General features: G+C 41.4%; 1 protein-coding gene across 1 annotated transcript; it reads right to left on the bottom strand.

Annotated features, from left to right (window-relative positions):
- Positions 1–5762: 5762 nt before the first annotated feature.
- Positions 5763–20199, bottom strand: LOC133648788 (cytochrome c oxidase subunit 7A2, mitochondrial). The gene is made up of 4 exons (XM_062045221.1): positions 20046–20199; positions 19641–19730; positions 6020–6104; positions 5763–5933 (listed from the first exon to the last, which is right to left on the bottom strand). The coding sequence occupies exons 1-4, from the start codon at positions 20061–20063 to the stop codon at positions 5875–5877; spliced, it is 252 nt and encodes an 83-aa protein (XP_061901205.1). The 5' UTR covers positions 20064–20199; the 3' UTR covers positions 5763–5874.
- Positions 20200–21016: the final 817 nt, after the last annotated feature.

A 21016-nucleotide genomic window follows, 5' to 3' on the forward strand; every position in this document is an offset into this window, starting at 1 on the left:
TTCGGACACCATTGTATCCAATACAAAAAGCCCTGTTTTCATCGCAAAATTCCACAGTATTCTGGACATCTGTGTTGGTGAATCTTTTGCAATTTGTTTAATGAACAATGAAGACTGCAAAGAAGAAAGCTGTAGGTGGGATCGGTGTATTAGCGGCTGGCTGCAGCAACACAACCAGGAGGACTTTGACTTGGATAGCAGACGCCCTATCCGACGCTAGCCGCCGACCGCATCGATGATCGGGTGAAGTCCTTCGTCGCTCCGTCGATCGCTGGAACGCAGGTGAGCACGGGTGTTGATGAGCAGATGAGGGCTGGCTGGCGTAGGTGGATAGCTCATGTTTTTAGCATAGCTCTGTGAGGTCTCGTAGCTAAATTAGCTTCAATGGCGTCATTAGCAACAGCATTGTTAAGCTTCGCCAGGCTGGAAAGCATTAACCGTGTAGTTACAGGTCCATGGTTTAATAGTATTATTGATTTTCTGTCTATCCTTCCAGTCAGGGGTTTATTTATTTTGTTTCTATCTGCAGTTAAGCCCGATGCTATCACGTTAGCTCCGTAGCTAAAGTGCTTCACCGATGTATTGTCGTGGAGATAAAAGTCACTGTGAATGTCCATTTCGCGTTCTCGACTCTCATTTTCAAGAGTATATAGTATCCGAGGTGGTTTAAAATACAAATCCGTGATCCACAATAGAAAAAGGAGAAAGTGTGGAATCCAATGAGCCCTTGTACCTAAGTTACGGTCGGAGCGAAAAAAGATACGTCCTGCACTGCACTGTAGTCCTTCACTCTCACGTTCCTCATCCACGAATCTTTCATCCTCGCTCAAATTAATGGGGTAATCGTCGCTTTCTCGGTCCGAATCACTCTCGCTGCTGGTGTAAACAATGGGGAAATGTGAGGAGCCTTTCAACCTGCGACGTCACGCTACTTCCGGTACAGGCAAGGCTTTTTTTATCAGCGACCAAAAGTTGCGAACTTTATCGTCAATGTTCTCTACTAAATCCTTTCAGCAAAAATATGGCAATATCGCGAAATGATCAAGTATAACACATAGAATGGATCTGCTATCCCCGTTTGAATAAAAAAAATTCATTTCAGTAGGCCTTTAAGTCAGGAAGAACCGAATGGACCGGCATATGGACCAGCATGGGGACCAGTAAGTACACCAGTAAGTAGACCAATAGGAGGACCAGTAGGAGGGGAAAGGGACAGTAAAGAAAATAAAGGATCAGTCAGGACCAGTAAGGAAAAGAAAGCAGCAGAAAGGACCAGTAAGGATAAGAAATTGAACTAGCAAGGGCCAGTATGGACAAGAAAGAACCAGTAAGGACAGAAAAGACGAGTAGGGACCAGTAAGTAAAAGAAAGCACCAAAAAGGACCAGTAAGGACAAGAAATGCACTAGAAAGGGCCAGTAAGGACAAGAAAGGACCAGTAAAAGCAAGAAAGGAACAGTAAGGACAAGAGAGCCCCAGTAAGGATCAGTAAGGACCAGAAAGGACGAAAAAGGCAATTGAACATCAGATGTCTATGAAATACTGATTAAAGGTCCATTGAGACATCATTATTGAAGGCAGTGTCGTATATGAATTGTAAAAAAAAGTTTTTTCCTATCAATACAAGAAAAGAATCAACACTAAAGTAGATAAGATGGAAAATACAAAGTGTAGCATTTTAAGTGCATATGTATTATTAGTCCACCTCATGCTTTTATGGTTTTTCTCCGAATACTTTTTTCTACTTTTTAAAAACATGTTAATTGTATAAAAAAACATGTAGGATATTATGATAGGACACTTTTATTTATCCCAAAATGGTGACATTAAGTGCAGGTTATAGGGCTGATTCAAAAAGTCCTCAAAAAAGTATTAAAAGTAGCGCAAAAGTCACAAAAGTGCCAGCCCTCGTTGCGCAGTTCCGAAAGGGTTTAAACCCATCCATCCATCCATTTTCTACCGCTTATCCCTTTTGGGGTCGCGGGGGGTGCTGGAGCCTATCTCAGCTGCATTCGGGCGGAAGGCGGGGTACACCCTAGACAAGTCGCCACCTCATCGCAGGGCCAACACAGATAGACAGAGAACATTCACACTCACATTCACACACTAGGGCCAATTTTAGTGTTGCCAATCAACCTATCCCCAAGTGCATGTCTTTGGAGGTGGGAGGAAGCCGGAGTACCCGGAGGGAACCCACGCAGTCACGGGGAGAACATGCAAACTCCACACAGAAAGATCCCGAGCGCAGGATTGAACCCAGGACCTTCGTATTGTGAGGCAGACGCACTAACCCCTCTACCACCGTGCTGCAAAAGGTTTAAATACATGCATGTTATTTATTATTTTATAAATAAACGTGTTACTTATTTGTGTCATAAATGTGTGCATGTTATTTGTGTTATAAAAACATGTTAATTATTATTTGTATAATAAAAACATGTTAATTATTATTTGTATAATAAAAACATGTTAGTTATTTGCACGTTAAAATGAAAATTAGTCGTAAATTGTCGACAGTGTTAAAGGCCTACTGAAACCCACTACTACCGACCACGCAGTCTGATAGTTTATATATCAATGATGAAATCTTAACATTGCAACACATGCCAATACGGCCGGGTTAACTTATAAAGTGCAATTTTAAATTTCCCGCTAAACTTCCGGTTGAAAACGTCTATATATGATGACGTATGCGCATGACGTCAATCGTTGAAACAGAAGTATTGGTACGCCATTGAATCCAATACAAAAAAGCTCTGTTTTCATCTCAAAATTCCACAGTATTCTGGACATCTGTGTTGGTGAATCTTTTGCAATTTGTTTAATGAACAATGAAGACTGCAAAGAAGAAAGTTGTAGGTGGGATCGGTGTATTAGCGGATGGCTGTAGCAACACAACCAGGAGGACTTTGACTTGGATAGCAGACGCGCTAGCCGCCGCTAGCCGCCGCTAGCCGCCGACCGCACGGATGATCGGGTGAAGTCCTTTGTCCTTCCGTCGATCGCTGGAACGCAGTTGAGCACGGGTGTTGATGAGCAGATGAGGGCTGGCGTAGGTGGAGCGCTAATGTTTTCATCATAGCTCTGTGAGTAATCGTCGCTTTCTCGGTCCGAATCTCTCTCGCTGCATTGTAAACAATGGGAAAATGTGAGGAGTCCTTCCTCCAGTGACGTCACGCTACTTCCATAGGCAAGGCTTTTTTTAATCAGCGACCAAAAGTTGCGACCTTTATCATCGTTGTTCTCTACTAAATCCTTTCAGCAAAAATATGGTAATATCGCGAAATGGTCAAGTATGACACATAGAATGGATCTGCTATCCCCGTTTAAATAAAACAAATTCATTTCAGTAGGCGTTTAATGTTGTTTTGTCAGTAAGTGTTTTGTGATTGACATGTGACCAGTCCAGGATGTACAAGGTCATTTGGGATATAGTCCGGCTCACCTACAGTATACCTAACCACAAGCTACATGTAGCTAAGCTATGTAGTTTAACTACATATTGCAGTAGCTTGGCGATGGCTTAGCTACTTTTTTAAACGAGTAGCTTTTCCTGAAACTTAGCTACTTTTAGAGCCATGTAGCAAGGTAGCTTACATCAAAACTACAAGCTACAAAGAGAGAAAATGGACTGCCAATCCAGACCAAAATAAATATGGAGAAAAAAAATGACCTGGATAAATGAGATTATCCATACGTACGGAGAAAATACATGATGGTTGGTGTTCGTATGATGAGTCACAATTGGCTAAGGTTAGGGCAAAACATTACAGACTGGCCAATCAGAGGCAAGATAAGACGGGTCATCGAAACTAGTAAGCAAAATCATACCAGTCACACACTCACGTCACATTATTTTGTTGCTTGTTTATAGGTATAGCTTAAAGAACACAATCTTTTATTCACAAGACCCAGGATAGACCAGGGGTTTTGTTACACTAAAACAGTACAGCTCGGTGGTAGAGTGGCCATGCCAGCAACTTGAGGGTTCCAAGTTCTATCCCCGCTTCCGCCATTCTAGTTACTGCCGTTGTGTCCTTGGGCCAGACACTTTACCCACCTGCTCCCAGTGCCACCCACACTGCTTTAAATGTAACTTAGATATTTGGTTTCACTATGTAAAAGCGCTTTGAGTCAGTAGAGAAAAGTGCTATATAAATATAATTCACTTCACTTCACTTACATGACGACGAGAGAGTCAGAGACAGAGTGACGCTTCAAGCTGACTCCTCAAAAAAAAAACATACTTGAAAATGGCAGAGGGATTCTGTCCTGCAGATTAGATTATTCCTTTAGTGATGAAGATGACGTGCAGGAAACCCACAATAATGCGTGTCCTTGGCCATATTTAGACCAATGTATACGTTTAGAGAAAACAATGCCCAAAACCTAATTGTAATTGTTTACTCTGTAAACCAAAATCATAACTGCTCTCTTCATCTAAGACATCCAACACACATTTAGGAACATACATTAAGGTGAGTTGAGCTCATAAAAGGTTTTACTGCACATAACCATTACCAACTGTTCCCAAACAATTACACACAAGTCATTGCTTGTTTTTTTTGTCAATATATAGATAGATGCTATTTTTTTACTGTAGGTAAATGAACAACATTGTAGGGGTGGGCCAAAGAAAAGGCAGAATAAAATAAATACATACAGTGGGGCTGCGGCGACCCCTTGATGGGTGTCCCCAGCCAAATGACAGATAGTTAATAATGGAGCCTTATTGGGTCCATTTGTACACTGTAATACATTAACATTGATATGGATGAACAGATTAAACATGTGGGTCTATAGATATAAACACCATTAAATGTAGCTTTGAAGTAGCAAGTTACTTTTACAGTGTAGCTTGCTTCAATTCTCCGGGGATAGCTTCTCCTGTGGTTTAGCTACGTTTAATTGAAAGTAACTTGTAGCTTAGCTTACTACATTTTCCAAATAGCTTGCCCATCAAGCAAGAATGATCTTTACAATTTGAATGACAGTAAGCATACCTTTTATCTTTTTGACATTTTCCACTTCAGACTGTATTTTAAAAGGCAGCCTATGACATACATTAACACTATAATAATTTTTCTCCACTATCAACTTGCATTAATTCAGGAACAACTTTTACTTCTAATGTTCCAATGTATATTATTCGTATGTCTCCAAGTGCACATTTGAACTTACAATTTGTCTGTTTAGCGAAGAAGTGTACACTTGTGTATTTACACTTTGTCGTTGTAAAAAGGTGCAGCACACTTATAGTTAAAGTTAAAAAGTTAAAGTACCACTGAGTCACACACCCACACACTAGGTGTGGTAAAATTACCCTCTGCATTTGACCCATCCCCTTGTTCCACCCCCTGGGAGGTAAGGGGAGCAGTGAGCAGCAGCGGTGGCCACGCTCAGGAATCATTTTGGTGATTTAACCCCCAATTCCAACCCTTGATACTGAGTGCCAAGCAGGGAGGTAATGGGTCCCATTTTTATGGTCTTTGGTATGACTCGGCCGGGGTTTGAACTCACAACCTGTGTGTCTATGGTGTACATAAGTGCGGTGCACTTGTATACTTACTGGCTTTTTAGTAAAGGAGATGTTGCAGCAAAATTGGTTGAGTGTGGACTGTGCAGTAATAACATGTACTACCCTACAGTTACCATCTGTCACACTGTCAACATGCACATACTCAGGATCTATGTAAGGAGTACACAGTTTATTTACTGAAGTCTATTGATTGAAGTACACCATGTGAGACAAAGCATTAGTGGTCAAGAGTCATGAAATAAGTTTATTAACAAGTTTAGTAGTTTATTTGATCCTCAGGAAGAAATAAATATTGATCCCATGAACATTTTTTACAACACACGGGGGACGTCGGCTTTAGCCTTTCTTCTGAGGGTATGCTGCTTTCACCAGCTCGTACACCACGTAGCCCACACCTGTGCATCACACACACACACACATACTTACATAAGAAGACAACCAATGACGCAGCACGACATGACACTACTATGACAACACTGACCTAGGACAGTCAACGTCATGGTGGTTCTGTACAACAGCGCGTCGGCCGTTCCACCTTTTAAATGGACGGGGAGCCCGTTGTCCTCCTGCATAGAAGAAAAGTCAAATGATCAAAATACGGTAAATATTGAACATATTAAATATTGTTATGAACATGTCTGTATGTATATACATTGTCGCTGGAAGGTTTTGAAGTTGTATTAGAGAGCTTTGAAGGCTACAACGATTACTCCCAAAATCCATATCTTTCAAGCGCTTTATCAGCTTTAAAATCCTAAAAAAATATATAAGACGTGTGTTCTTGTCTCTCATGATTGTGAACTATAGGCAAAATTCCAAAAAAAGTGCAATTCCCCTTTAACTGAGATACATGAGAGAGAGAACTGTAAGACAAACTAGCGGAACAATACTTTACACAGCAAGTTTGTAGCCTGCATTAAAAAATACAAAAAACATACTCTGTCCATCCATCCCTTTTCTACCGCTTGTCCCTGACATGTACTAATATCTATGTACATAATTTACCATCAAACTATGGAGAGCAGCCAGACTTTCCATTCAACAAAGACAACTAGATGAATTTGTCTGCTTGGCTGTGCACACTTCACTTGATTCGTGGCTGTGGTTTCTGGACGCAACATGTCAGCACGGAGGTTTCAGTTTAAACTTTGTGGCCAACATCGCATTGTGTATGGAAAGTCATCAAGTTCACAGTCGGCCTTCTTAACATCTATGTGCTAAAAATATTTCTCTGTCTTCTTAGTTAGTTCTTTTGAGTGTATAACTGTATTGCATATTGGGACATATTTAGTATTTTGAGTGAATAAGTACGTTATACTTGCAGTCAGTCTTTTGAATGCATAAATGTGTTACACTTACACATCATCTTCACACTTTCTCTGTAAATGCTTTTGATTGATTGATTGATTGATTGAGACTTTTATTAGTAGGTTGCACAGCGAAGTACATATTCCGTACAATTGACCACTAAATGGTAACACCCGAATAAGTTTTTCAACTTGTTTAAGTCGGGGTCCACTTAAATTGATTCATGATACAGATATATACTATCATATATACTATCATCATAATACAGTCATCACACAAGATAATCACATTGAATTATTTACATTATTTACAATCAGGGGTGTGGAGGGAGGGGGGGGGACGACAATAATAAATTATTACAGGGTCTCAGCAGGTTTCAACAAGTCAAATTAAAGACTTTTTAAAGACCATTAAGAATACAATTTAAGACACATTTCACATCGATAGGTGAGAGCCATTATTTATGATCTAGAATAAACTTTCCCGAGCACCGAAGCGAGAAAGCAGCTCACCAGCCGACGATGTCAACCTAGCCACACAAGCTAGTAAGCTCTCTGTGATCACAGCGCCGCTAAAAAATAATTTGTCTGCGTTAGCGCTTATAATAACAATCTCACTAATAGCTGGTTACTATTCAAGTCACAAAATGTAAATACAGTATTGTTGGCAGTTTTTGGATGGCTATTTAAAAGGGCTTTGCGGGCGGAATAGAGGACCTCCTATAGGCTCCATTGTAAGCGTACTTTTGCTCACATTTATTCATGAGTTACAATGCATTAAAAAACATACACCGGAATTCTTGTCTTACATAATGATTGTGAATGATAGGGAACATTCCAAAAAAAGTGCATTTCCCCTTTATTAGCCAGTGGCCTGGGACGGTAATAAGTCAATTTATTGAACGATAAATGAAAATGAACTGGATAATTTTGCCGCCATTGATAAATTGCCATGCCTGTGTTTGTTTTCTTCGTCTCTTAAATTTCAAACAGGGTACACTCTGTGCTTTGCTCTCAACACCTGAGCACGTTCATTCAATAGCAGGATAAAATGCAGGGATGTGAGCACCCTTTGACAAAAAGAGAACTGACCAAAAAAAGAGGACACAAGGTGCTGCCACGCTAGCTCAGAAAAATTATTTGGAAATCAAGACTACCTTACCTGCAATTGGGTGCATTTCTACATTAGAATTTAACATTAGAATTATTCTCTTCTACAACCTCTTTTGGCAGTCTTTTTGACACTTACATGTCCCGTGTAACGTATCAAAGCAGACATGTGATTTGAGCTTAATGAAAAAGACTGAAAATAAGTCGGGGGTCTGTTTCAAAACGATTCAACTATTCAATATCTAAATATAAACAGTAAAAATAATGAACAAAATGTCAGCTACTGTCTTGTTCTAAAACATCAATGAAATGAAATTTAGTATTTAGACAGGCTATACTGTAGCAAAAGTCATCACATGTCTGCCACAATCATGTGCTCTTAAATGTGTATTCCATGTCTTCCATGTCGAGAGCAGTTTTGATTTGGGCTTACATGGTAAACAACTCAAATTAATGTGTTGGGCATTGTTTTATCCAGTCGCATACATTTGTCCAACTGTGGCCAAGTAGACGCATTGTGAGTTTCCTAGACATCGTCTATATCGCTAAGACAAAAATCTAAGGAAGAGAATCCCTCTGCCATCTTCCACTAGTTTTGTTAATATATCAATCTCTCGTCATCATTTGGGATCTGTTGTGATTTCCTTTCCTGGTTCTATGACTTGCCCTATCTTGCCTCTGATTGGCCTGTCCGTAATGTTTTGCTCTAATCTTAACCAATTGTGACTCATCATAGTAAACCAACCAACTGATCATGGATTTTCGTATGCGTAAACCAACCAATCATCATTGGTGTTTCCCGTATATTTTGTCCCCTGCCCGTGGAGGTAATAATTTTTAATGGAAAACCTTAGATTTTACCACTGGATTATCAAAAATCATACTCATTACTGGAAAACCGTAGTTATTGGCAGGTATGTCAAAGAGACGAATCAAGATTTTAACACACATTGTAGGTCGGAAAAAAACGAAGAAAAACTGAAACATTTTTTATATTGTGACAGAGATTTTTTTTTTTAAACGGATTTCCGACTATAGATGGAAAAAAAATCACATGCCTGCCCAACGATTTTTTAGGAGTTTTTTTGTGGAGATTTACCAACATTATTATTAAATGTAGTGTAAAATTCGAAAATTCTGTAGCATGCATACAAATAATTCAGAAAACGTTTCCCATTTGGCAATTCTATACTACAACCACACCCCCTCAGGTAATGTACTTCCGGTCTTCTTGTTTCGTATGAGACAGCTAGGCAATGTCGCTCAGCCGCTGCAGCCAGCTCACGGTGTCAGGGCTCAGATTGAGGTCCAGGTCATTGGGTGGGGGAAAGATGGGGCACTCGTGGATGATGTGGTGGGCGGTCTGTTCCTTGGCTCCGCATGGTCAGGGTGCTGATGGGCGCAGGCCCCAGCGGTGCATGTTGGCGTTGAATCGGCCAACACCCATCCGTATCCGGTTTAGTGTTGACCAATTCTTGCGAGGAAGGTCAGCGCCCGGTGGTAGGCTTGTATTTGGGTTGACAGAGTTGAGGGGGTCGGGGGATATCCTGCCAGCTGGTTCTCCATGCTTCAAGAGTGTTGAATTTGGCTCCACCAAGAGTTGCTGGGTGGCGGGAGAATAGGCGCCGGGAGGTTAGGCGTTGGTGACCAAGGTCTTGGGAGTCTGCTACAAGTTTGTGCAGGAGATGGGATGGATCCTGTGAGACCTTACTCAAGTCTGTGTGTGTGGTTTTCCCTGCGTAGGGCGGCTGGTGCGATAGCAATGGGGTCAGTACTGATTGTTGGGAGACTCCATTTTTGAGGCGCCGTGGGCGCCTGGCCTGTCCAACGCGTGTATTCAATATGAAGAGGATAGTACGTATGAACCGTACTAGCTGGCAGTCTGGAACACTCAGGAGGAGCTTCAAGATAAGGCCCTGGTGCCAGATGGTGTCATAAGCCGCGGAGAGGTCTACCAGAACAACGCCCACTTTGTGACGTTTTTCGAAACTGTCTTCGATGTCGTTCGTCAGCTTTGCGATCTGGTGGACGGTGCTACGTCTGCAGTGGAATCCTGCTTGTTGTTCGAGTAGTTGGGGGTCTATGGTGGGGTCCAGACGGGCCAGGAGTATTCGCTCCAGGACCTTGAATGGGAGGCAGAGAAGTGAGATTGGGCGGTAGTTCTTGCGGTTTTCCGTTCGTTTGTTGGGTTTGGGTAGGGCGATGGTTGCCCTTCGCCAGATGTTGGGTATTGCTAGCCTGTTGAGGCAGGAAGAATAAAACTCCTTGAGCCAGTTCTGACATTTTTGGCCACAGTGTACCAAGAATTCTGGTGGGATGTTGTCTTGCCCCTGTGCTTTCCCGCTCTTCAGTTGTCGGATGGCAGTGGAGAGCTCTTCAAGTGGGAAGGGTGTCGACATGTGGCCGTCTACTCCTGGGGCTTGTGGTTTCTTGCTTGACTGATCGGATGTGGTCTTTTGCTGTGTCCGTGAATCGGCCATTTGCAAGAAGTTGTTCAGCAATTGAATTGGCTGATACACAGCATTGTGTTGGTCTGGAGCTTCTGCCTGTGAGGCGATTGACGGTGGACTGTTTCTTCCCATCGCTCTCTACGCTTTTTGTCAAGGCATTCTGTCAGGTCTGATGCTTTTGAAGCTGCATCTTCGCCGGGTTCAGCATGCAGGTATTGATTGTAGTGTGTGTCACACTATATACAGACGGCGGAAGCCGCGAGGGATGGCCTTCTTTGCTGCCTGATGGTGAGTTTGCAGAAGGCTTAGTAGGCAAGGTCAGGGTTGGAGGAGCATGGAGGGGGAAGGTTGTCTATCCCTGAGTACATCTAGCCTTGCGGAAGTTCCACCTCTTCACTGGCTTGGTAGATATTGGTTCAATTGGGTTGTTTGGAGTGATCATTGATGGTCTGTGCTGGGACCTGGGAAAGTGTTCCATAATAGTGCAGTGGGGTGAGGGGCCATTGTGTTTTGCAAATGCAGGTCAGGGTTTGAGGTGGTGTTCCATCTTCCAGAGAGGAAGCTGTCTGGTTGCTTGGGGTCATACAAAAGTTGGACACCGGACACTGAGGCCCAAACCTTGAGTGCTGCTCCGTCTGGGTTTGTTGAGCTGTAACCCCAGGTAGTGCTGCGGCAGTTGAAGTCACCAGCGTAGATGCAGGGCGAGTCAAAGGCAGAGATAGTGTCTACGAGGAACCGGGTTGTAGGGGTCTTGTATACATTGATGATGGATACGCCTTCGATTTTGGTAGCTGTCCATTCTACTGCGGAGTTTTGAGGGGAGGTAGCAATTGCTGTCCACCTTGCAGAGCTCCGAACGAAGGTGGCTATCCCATGAATGTCACTCTCCGTAAAGGCGGCCAAAATTAAACCAGGAATTTTGAGTCGGGAGCTTTCACTCATGTGGGTTTCTAGGAGGAGGATGGCGGTAAGATTATGGGCATGTATTAAATGCTTGATAATCGATGACTTGGCATTGGTGAGGCCTTCCACATTCAGGTATAGCGCAGTGATGCCGTCCCGTATGACATCTTGCGACGCCTTGTTGGCACCAGACTGCATACTGTGGATGTGTGACTAATGCAATGAGTTGGAAATTTAGGTTGTGGCTGTAGCTGTTGCTTCTGTCTCTGGTTGTTATCGTTCGCCTGACGAATCAGTTTCCAGGGCTCACCACAAGGAGGTCGACAACTTAAACCCGTACTTCCGGTGTTGAGACGTGGGTAAACAGAGGTCACATGAAAATTATACCTTCTCACTGGCTACTAATGAATACTCTACCACAGGGGTGTCAAACTAATTTTAGCTCAGGGGCCATATAGAGGAAAATCTATTCCCAAGTGGGCTGAACTGGTAAGTCATTGCATGGCAACTTACAAACAAAAAACAACTTCCGATTTTTTTTTTTTTTTAAATAGACCTAGCATATTCTGAAAATGTACAAATGTTTTTCTTTAAACTCACATGTTGCAGTTAATAGTATTCTATCTACATTTGTGGTTGTTTATACTTACTGAATAAATTATGGTAAAATGTTCACAATAGGTGAATTGAGTCTGGCAAAGTTTTAAAATGCTCTCATTGGTGTTAATTTTTAATCTATCAAAAGGGGAAATTAATAACAAAATCAAATTACAGGATGTTAATGTAATTTACAAATTTCCCTCAACTGATGTACTAACATCATGTGGTTTATGTTGTACATATGTAGCATCAGCTACAACAAAACTTCTGAATTTGGACTCATTTCATTAATCACACATGAAGTTAGAAGGGAATACATACTAGCTGTGTCTCAATTCGGCGGCGGCATCCTTTGCAGTGCACATTTGTGGGGTGCTGACATCGCGGTACGCGAAGGCTATCCCAATTCAAAAAAGTTCCAAGCGTCCTTCAAATCTGGCCAACAAATGTGTCCTTTTCTCTCATTAGCCGAAAGTTTGCATCCATGTACACTTCACATCCTTACATATCCCGAGATCCTTTGCGGTCGCAACTCTGAAAATTATGGCGCCGCTATGCGGAGCAGAAAGAGTGACTTTAAAATGTAAGTATAGCTTTATTTATTCATTTATAAAAGCTAAAAGCAGACATGTCAAGCTGAGGTGACAGTAGTGATACACATGTTAAAATACGAGACCTTGACTATCGTAATATTGAGCGACCTCCATGCTCTTTGCTCCTGTTTTTACCTCGAGGGAGAGCCATATATCCAGCCCGGAGCTTTTTTCAGTGTTTGGAAGTAAAGCCTTCCATCTTTTAATTTACTTTTTTAGACCGCAAGAAGTTGACTGGTTTTGGGCATTCTAAGTCAAGTTGGCACATTGTGTAAATCGTAAATAAAAACTGAATAATTTGCAAATCCTTTTCAACCTATATTCAATTGAATAGACTGCAAAGACAAGATACTTAACGTTCGAACTGGTAAACTTAATTTTTTTGCAAAAACAAGCTCATTTGGAAATTGATGCCTGCAACATGTTTCAAAAAAGCTGGCACAAGTGGCAAAAAAGACTGAGAAAGTTGAGGAATGCTAATCAAACCCTTATTTGGAACATACCACAGGTGAACAGGCTAATTGGGAACAGGTGGGTACCATGAGTGGGTATAAAAGAAGCTTCCATGAAATGCTCAGTCATTCACAAACAAGGATGGGGCGAGGGTCACCACTTTGTGAACAAATGCGTCAGCAAATTGTTAAACAGTTTAAGAACAACATTTCTCAACGAGCTATTGCAAGGAATTTAGGGATTTCACCATCAACGGTCCGTAATATCATCAAAATGTTCAGAGAATCTGGAGAAATCACTGCACGTAAGCGGCAAGGCCGAAAACCAAAATTTAATGCCCGTGACCTTCGATCCCTCAGGCGGTACTGCATCAAAAACCGATAGTGTGTAAAGGATATCACCACGTGGCCTCAGAAACACTTCAGAAAACCACTGTCAGTAACTACAGTTTGTCGCTACATCTGTAAGTGCAAGTTAAAACTGTACTATGCAAAGCGAAAGCCATTTATCAACAACATCCAGAAACTCCGCCAAATTCGCTGGGCCCAACTCATCTAAGACAGACTGATGCAAAGTGGAAAAGTGTTTTGTGGTCTGACGAGTCCACATTTCAAATTTTTTTCGGAAACTGTTGACGTCGTGTCCTCCGGACCAAAGAGGAAAATAACCATCCAGACTGTTATAGGCGCAAAGTTCAAAAGCCAGCATCTGTGATGGTATAGGGGTGTATTAGTGCCCAGGGCATGGGTAACTTACACATCTGTGAAGGCACCATTATTGCTGAAAGGTACATACAGGTTTTGGAGCAACATATGTTGCCATCCAAACAACGTCTTTTTCATTGACGCCCATGCTTATTTCAGCAAGACAATGCCAAGCCACATTCTGCACATGTTACAACTGTAGTAAAAGAGTGTGGGTACTAGACTGGTCTGCCTGTAGTCCAGACCTGTCTCCCATTGAAAATGTGTGGCGCATTATGAAGCGTAAAATACGACAACGGAGACCCTGGACTGTTGAACAACTTAAGCTGGACATCAAGCAAGAATGGGAAAGAATTGCACCTGAAAAGCTTCAAACTTTCCCAAACATTTACAGAGTACTGTTAAAAGGTTACATGTTTTATATTCTAGTTTCTTCAAAATAGCCACGCTTCGCTCTGATTACTGCTTTGCACACTCTTGGCATTCTCTCGATGAGCTTCAAGCACACCTGTGAAGTGAAAACCATTTCAGGTGACTACCTCTTGAAACTCATCGAGAGAATGCCAAGAGTGTGCAAAAAAGTAATCAGAGCAAAGGGTGGTTATTTTGAGGAAACTAGAATATAAAACATGTTTTCAGTTATTTCAACTTTTCTTGTTAAGTACATAACTCCACATGCGTTTATTCATAGTTTTGATGCCTTCAGTGACAATCTACAATTTAAATAGTCATGAAAATGAGAAGGTGTCCAAACTTTTGGCCTGTACTGTATATACCAGTTTGGATGATCATTTAAAAACAAAGTATTTTTATAACTTATACAAATTAATAAACTCATGTTCTGAAACTGCAGTTGTTGTGATTCATTTCCTCTAATATGCTATCCCAATATTTACAATTACTCGCTATAAAGCAACCAATTTGACAAAATTAAAAACATATGGTACATCAATAATGAATGACATAATAAAATAACTGCTAAATCTGATTGTGTGGTGTTGCTCTATGGATGAACCATGAGGACTCTTTCTGGGACATCTTCTGGATTGTCTGTGTGTTTTTAAAGGTACATGTCTCACTAAAACAAGCATTCACAAGCATAAAATAAATGCACCATTAACTAATAATTAGGAATAACAGCTTTAGAATGATTGTCAACACGTTACACATCTTCATGACAACCATCACACTTGATTGGTCGGCTCTAACCTCACGACAGAGAACGGGCAATTTTGCAATGCTATTGGGCCGTTCTGTACATGGGACAAGAGAGCTAGTAATTATAAATTAACAAAACTGTGAAATAACTATTGTAATGGTAACCTGTTGAGGAATATTGATGTTCATAGTTCTCAGGCTCGCTAATATAGCCGCCGTGCCTGAAAGATAGTGACAGACAATGAGGAAGTGTTGTGTGTGAGAGAAAAAAACATGTGCACAAGAAAGAATGTGTGTCGGAATTGAACCAGTTAACACAAGAATGGCAATAAAAGTTTTTTTACAAAAGAGTATCGTTAGTGTGACTTCTTTTCAACGAAACACCACAATAAGCTGAAAAACAACACATTAAGTTATCATTTTTATAGCACACCAAGGTATTAACTACACAATATCAGTTTGCATATTAATGTTCAATCACTGTTGCTTTATTTAATAAAATAATGTGTGCATTTCAAGCACAAAGTCTGCTCTCCTGTGGTCAGGGACCCTCTTCAAAAGCTAACCAATCACAGATCTGCGGTGCGCGTCGCCTCTGACGCAAAGCTAGGATTTTTGGAAGGTGAAGCAAAGCTTTCGAGAAAGTACGCAAGGTGGAGGGGACAAGACAGCGTCGCTTATGCAAGTTACATGACGCGAGAGTAATAATCCAGGCTTTAGTAAAATGGAATAAAAGCTCAGCAGAAAAAAAGAGACGGTAGATAAGACGTCTAGAGTCACTATTTTATCCGAGACTTTCACCCAGTCAAGAAGACATGTCAAGACACCTCTTCTCATAGCAATCACACCATTCCGGCTTCATTAGAATAGCGCTACGCGTCACAGTCGGTCAACTACCACAACAAAATGAAGAATCGTCTTGTATTACGATCATGCTTTGTCAAAGATGTTTTGTAATGTAATATGTGATATTTCTACCAACATAAATGTTTTCTGGCAGATTGAAACAAAGCGTACATTCTTTTATAACCTGTTTTGATTGGTAGTCTGCAATTACAGAATTTTTAGCAGGTTGAATATTACATTTTTTAATAAATAGATAAGGTGACATGTCATGCAGAAAAATGAATATGATTAACTTGTACAACATGCAACGTTCAGAATATCAGAAACAATTATTCAGGTAGAAATATCACAGATTACATTACCAAACATCTTTGACAATCAAATTATAAATCGTAACAATCCACATTTTGTGTTATGTGAAACCGGTATCTAAACATGGTGTAGCTTCTCTGAATGCAAGTGCTTCTACAGCAGGAATACACATTGTATTCCTACAAAATCTGGCAAGAAACCAAAACACTGCAGGTATTTTTTTATTGTCATTAAAATATTGCTTATGTCCATCTTGTGTTGTGCTTTTAAAAAAAAGTAACTTTATTGTCCAGTCTTGGTAATAAAAAACTTGAAAAGTATCTGTCTAGGGTACACTTATTAATGATGAAAAATTATATCTATCTGCAATTAATTGCAATAATTGTGAGTTTCCTTAAAACAAACTGCAATTAGTCACGATTAAATATTTAAATTGTTTGACAGCCCTAGTTAAAGGCCTACTGAAATGAATTTTTTTCATTTAAACGGGGATAGCAGATCCATTCTATGTGTCATACTTGATCATTTCGCGATATTGCCATATTTTTGCTGAAAGGATTTAGTAGAGAACATTGACGATAAAGTTCGCAACTTTTGCTCGCTGATAAAAAAGCCTTGCCTGTACCTGAAGTAGCGTGACGTCACAGGTTGAAAGGCTCCTCACATTTACCCATTGTTTACACCAGCAGCGAGAGCGATTCAGACCGAGAAAGCGACGATTACCCCATTAATTTGAGCGAGGATGAAAGATTCGTGGATGAGGAACGTGAGAGTGAAGGACTAGAGTGCAGTGCAGGACGTATCTTTTTTCGCTCTGACCGTAACTTAGGTACAAGAGCTCATTGGATTCCACACTTTCTCCTTTTTCTATTGTGGATCACGGATTTGTATTTTAAACCACCTCGGATACTATATCCTCTTGAAAATGAGAGTCGAGACTGCGAAATGGACATTCACAGTGACTTTTATCTCCACGACAATACATCGGCGAAACACTTTAGCTACGGCGCTAACGTGATAGCATTGGGCTTAAATGCAGATAGAAACAAAAGAAATAAACCCCTGACTGGAAGGATAGACAGAAAATCAACAATACTATTAAACCATGGACCTGTAAATACACGGTTAATGCTTTCCTGCCTGGCGAAGCTTAACAATGCTGTTGCTAACGACGCCATTGAAGCTAACTTAGCTACGGGACCTAGAGCTATGCTAAAAACATTAGCGCTCCACCTACGCCAGCCAGCCCTCATCTGCTCATCAACACCCGTGCTCACCTGCGTTCCAGCGATCGACGGAGCGACGAAGGACTTCACTTGATCACCGATGCGGTCGGCGGCCCGTAGACGGAGGAAGTCAAGGTGAGGTCGGCGGCTAGCGCCTCTGCTATCCATGTCAAAGTCCTCCTTGTTGTGTTGCTGTAGTCCGCCGCTAATACACCGATCCCACCTACAGCTTTCTTCTTTGCAGTCTTCATTGTTCATTAAACAAATTGCAAAAGATTCACCAACACAGATGTCCAGAATACTGTGGAATTTTGGGATGAAAACAGAGCTTTTTGTATTGGATCCAATGGGGTCCGAATACTTCCGTTTCAACCATTGATGTCACGCGCAAACGACATCATACATAGACGTTTTTAAGCGGAAGTTTCGCGGGAAATTTAAAATTGCACTTTATAAGTTAACCCGGCCGTATTGGCATGTGTTGCAATGTTAAGATTTCATCATTGATATATAAGATTTCATCATTGATATATAAACTATCAGACTGCGTGGTCGCTAGTAGTGGGTTTCAGTAGGCCTTTAAAATATACAATTCAGTTACTTTGCCAACATAGCTAAATATTGTTGTTGCATTATAGTTAAAGGCCTACTGAAACCCACTACTACCGACCATGCAGTCTGATAGTTTATATATCAATGATGAAATCTTAACATTATAACACATGCCAGTACGGCCGGGTTAACTTATAAAGTGACATTTTAAATTTGCCGCTAAACTTCCGGTTCGAAACGCCTCTGCGGATGACGTATGCGCGTGACGTAGACCGGGGAACACGGGTATGCCTTCCACATTGATGCCAATACGAAAAAGCTCTGTTTTCATTTCATAATTCCACAGTATTCTGGACATCTGTGTTCGTGAATCTGTTTCAATCATGTTCATTGCATTATGGAGAAGGAAGCTGAGCAAGCAAAGACGAAAGTTGTCGGTGCGAAATGGACGTATTTTTCGAACGTAGTCAGCCACAACAGTACACAGCCGGCGCTTCTTTGTTTACATTCCCGAAAGATGCAGTCAAGATGGAAGAACTCGGATAACAGAGACTCTAACCAGGAGGACTTTTGACTTCGATACACAGACGCCTGTAGAGAACTGGGACAACACAGACTCTTACCAGGATTACTTTGATTTGGATGACAAAGACGCAGACGTGCTACTGTGAGTATGCAGCTTTGGCTTCTAAACATTTGATCGCTTGACCGTATGTGCGCAACTTTTTTTTGCGTATGTACGTAACTTTTTTAAAATATAAAAGCTTTATGAACCTTGGGTTAGGTGAACGGTCTTTTGGGCTGAGTGATTGTGTGTGTTGATCAGGTGTTTGAATTGTATTGGCGTGTTCTATGGAGCTAGGAGCTAGCAGAGGAGCTAGGAGCTAGCGTAACAAACACGCAGGTGTTTTTATGCAGGATTAATTTGTGGCATATTAAATATAAGCCTGGTTGTGTTGTGGCTAATAGAGTATATATATGTCTTGTGTTTATTTACTGTTGTAGTCATTCCCAGCTGAATATCAGGTACCGTGAGTATGCAGCCTTGGCTGCTAAACATTTGAGAGCTTGACCGTATGTGCGCGTCACGTACGTAACTTTTTAAAAATATATAAGCTTTATGAACCTTGGGTTAGGTGAACGGTCTTTTGGGCTGAGTGATTGTGTGTGTTGATCAGGTGTTTGAATTGTATTGGCGTGTTCTATGGAGCTAGGAGCTAGCAGAGGAGCTAGGAGCTAGCAGAGGAGCTAGGAGCTAGCAGAGGAGCTCGGAGCTAGCGTAACAAACACGCAGGGGTTTTTATGCAGGATTAATTTGTGGCATATTAAATATAAGCCTGGTTGTGTTGTGGCTAATAGAGTATATATATGTCTTGTGTTTATTTACTGTTGTAGTCATTCCCAGCTGAATATCAGGTCACCCCCGGCTCTCACAGCATCTTCCCTATCTGAATAGCTTCAACTCCCCACTAGTCCTTCACTTGCACTTTACTCATCCACAAATCTTTCATCCTCGCTCAAATTAATGGGGAAATTGTCGCTTTCTCGGTCCGAATCTCTCTCACTTCATGCGGCCATCATTGTAAACAATAGGGAACTTTGCGTATATGTTCAACTGACTACGTCACGCTACTTCCGGTAGGGGCAAGCCTTTTTTTTATCAGATACCAAAAGTTGCAATCTTTATCGTCGTTGTTCTATACTAAATCCTTTCAGCAAAAATATGGCAATATCGCGAAATGATCAAGTATGACACATAGAATAGATCTGCTATCCCCGTTTAAATTAAAAAAATTCATTTCAGTAGGTCTTTAATATCATAAATGTGGATTCTCCATCAGATGCATCTAACACATAACGTTGTCCCTGTAGAGGGAATACGTCTGACCTGGAAAAATTTCTGGTTCTTGGGGACTTTGTTGTCCACCTGACGCCGAGCAGAGTTGCAGAAGGTCCGCCGCGCCACCTGCTGGAGGGCCTAGAAACATCAGGACAGTGGTGGTGCATTAAGAAACGCAGAAAAAGTGGACACATTTGACAACTGAAGACGTTGAAAGTTTAAACGCGCCTCAGTCAACTAAAACGTGCGAGAACATAGATCTAAAATAATTTCAAAAAAAGGTCGTTGAGTCACACGACAATATTAGCCGCTTTTGACCGCTAGCTAGCACTTTGAGGCTAAATGTGCATCAGCATACACTTCTGTTACAAAGCTACGAAACAATATCTGACACAATAACTAACTAAAATCTTTCAAAGTAAAATAGGACTTAAAAGTAAAAGAGTGCCTTACAAATACGCCTCTATTCATAGTTAACGTCGTCTGTGGTCGTCTTTCTGGCACAAGGACATCAGACCAGACACTTCCTGTTCTTCTTCTTCGCCAGATTTCGTGACATCATTTAATGGCTGCGAGCTCTGCTGCCCTCTCTGGTCTTTGCTGGAACTGTCACGCCAATTTTCTTCCCATTACAAAAACCTTCCTATCCCCCATTTACTTCCGGGGTCATTTCCTCTTACGTCATTTCCTCTTACTTACGTCATTTCCTCTTACGTCTTTGACAGCGATCGATAGCACTTCAGCTTTGACTGCCCGTCGCTGGTTTTTTTTATTTTTTATAATATAGCGTTAACAAAACGTCTGTATTAATCGGACAAATTAACTCGAGGATATTCCTGACTGCACATTTGACTCGTGGACATATGCGGAAATGAATAACAGTGTACAATAACTTAATTCATTATCAATCAACATTATCAAACTTTATTAAAACTAAATGTATTCGTTAAATTCAGTTTTTTTTAGTTCTCTGTGTAAGTGAACTAAATTAAAATGACATTTATGTGCACGTATGTACCTCAGTGAAGACAGAAGTTATGGCGTCACATTAGTACCAAAAATCCAAACGCGTAAAAACTGTTATCGCGCGCTGATTCTCCACTTCGTGTGCGCGCGCGACACCCTTTTGCGCGCGCGTGGTGCCTTTGTGTGCGCGCGCGGCGCCTACTTGCGTGCGCGCGGTGCCTTTCTGCGCGCGCGCTGTCTCGTTTTGCGCGCGCGCGGTGCCTTTCTGCGCGCGCGCTGTCTCGGTCTGTGCGCTGTCATGTTTCATTTTGGTACTTTGGGGGCGGGCATGCTTAGACCGCCCCTTCTTTCTGATTGGCTTTGAGCAAACAGAAGTATAGCAGGGCGGGTCATCGTCAATATGTATCAAGATTTACGGAGGAAGAAGTGGATAAAAAAATGTTGGCTGAAAAAGAGGT

The sequence above is a fragment of the Entelurus aequoreus genome, linkage group LG04, assembly GCF_033978785.1.
Source record: "Entelurus aequoreus isolate RoL-2023_Sb linkage group LG04, RoL_Eaeq_v1.1, whole genome shotgun sequence".
Lineage (NCBI taxonomy): Eukaryota > Metazoa > Chordata > Actinopteri > Syngnathiformes > Syngnathidae > Entelurus > Entelurus aequoreus.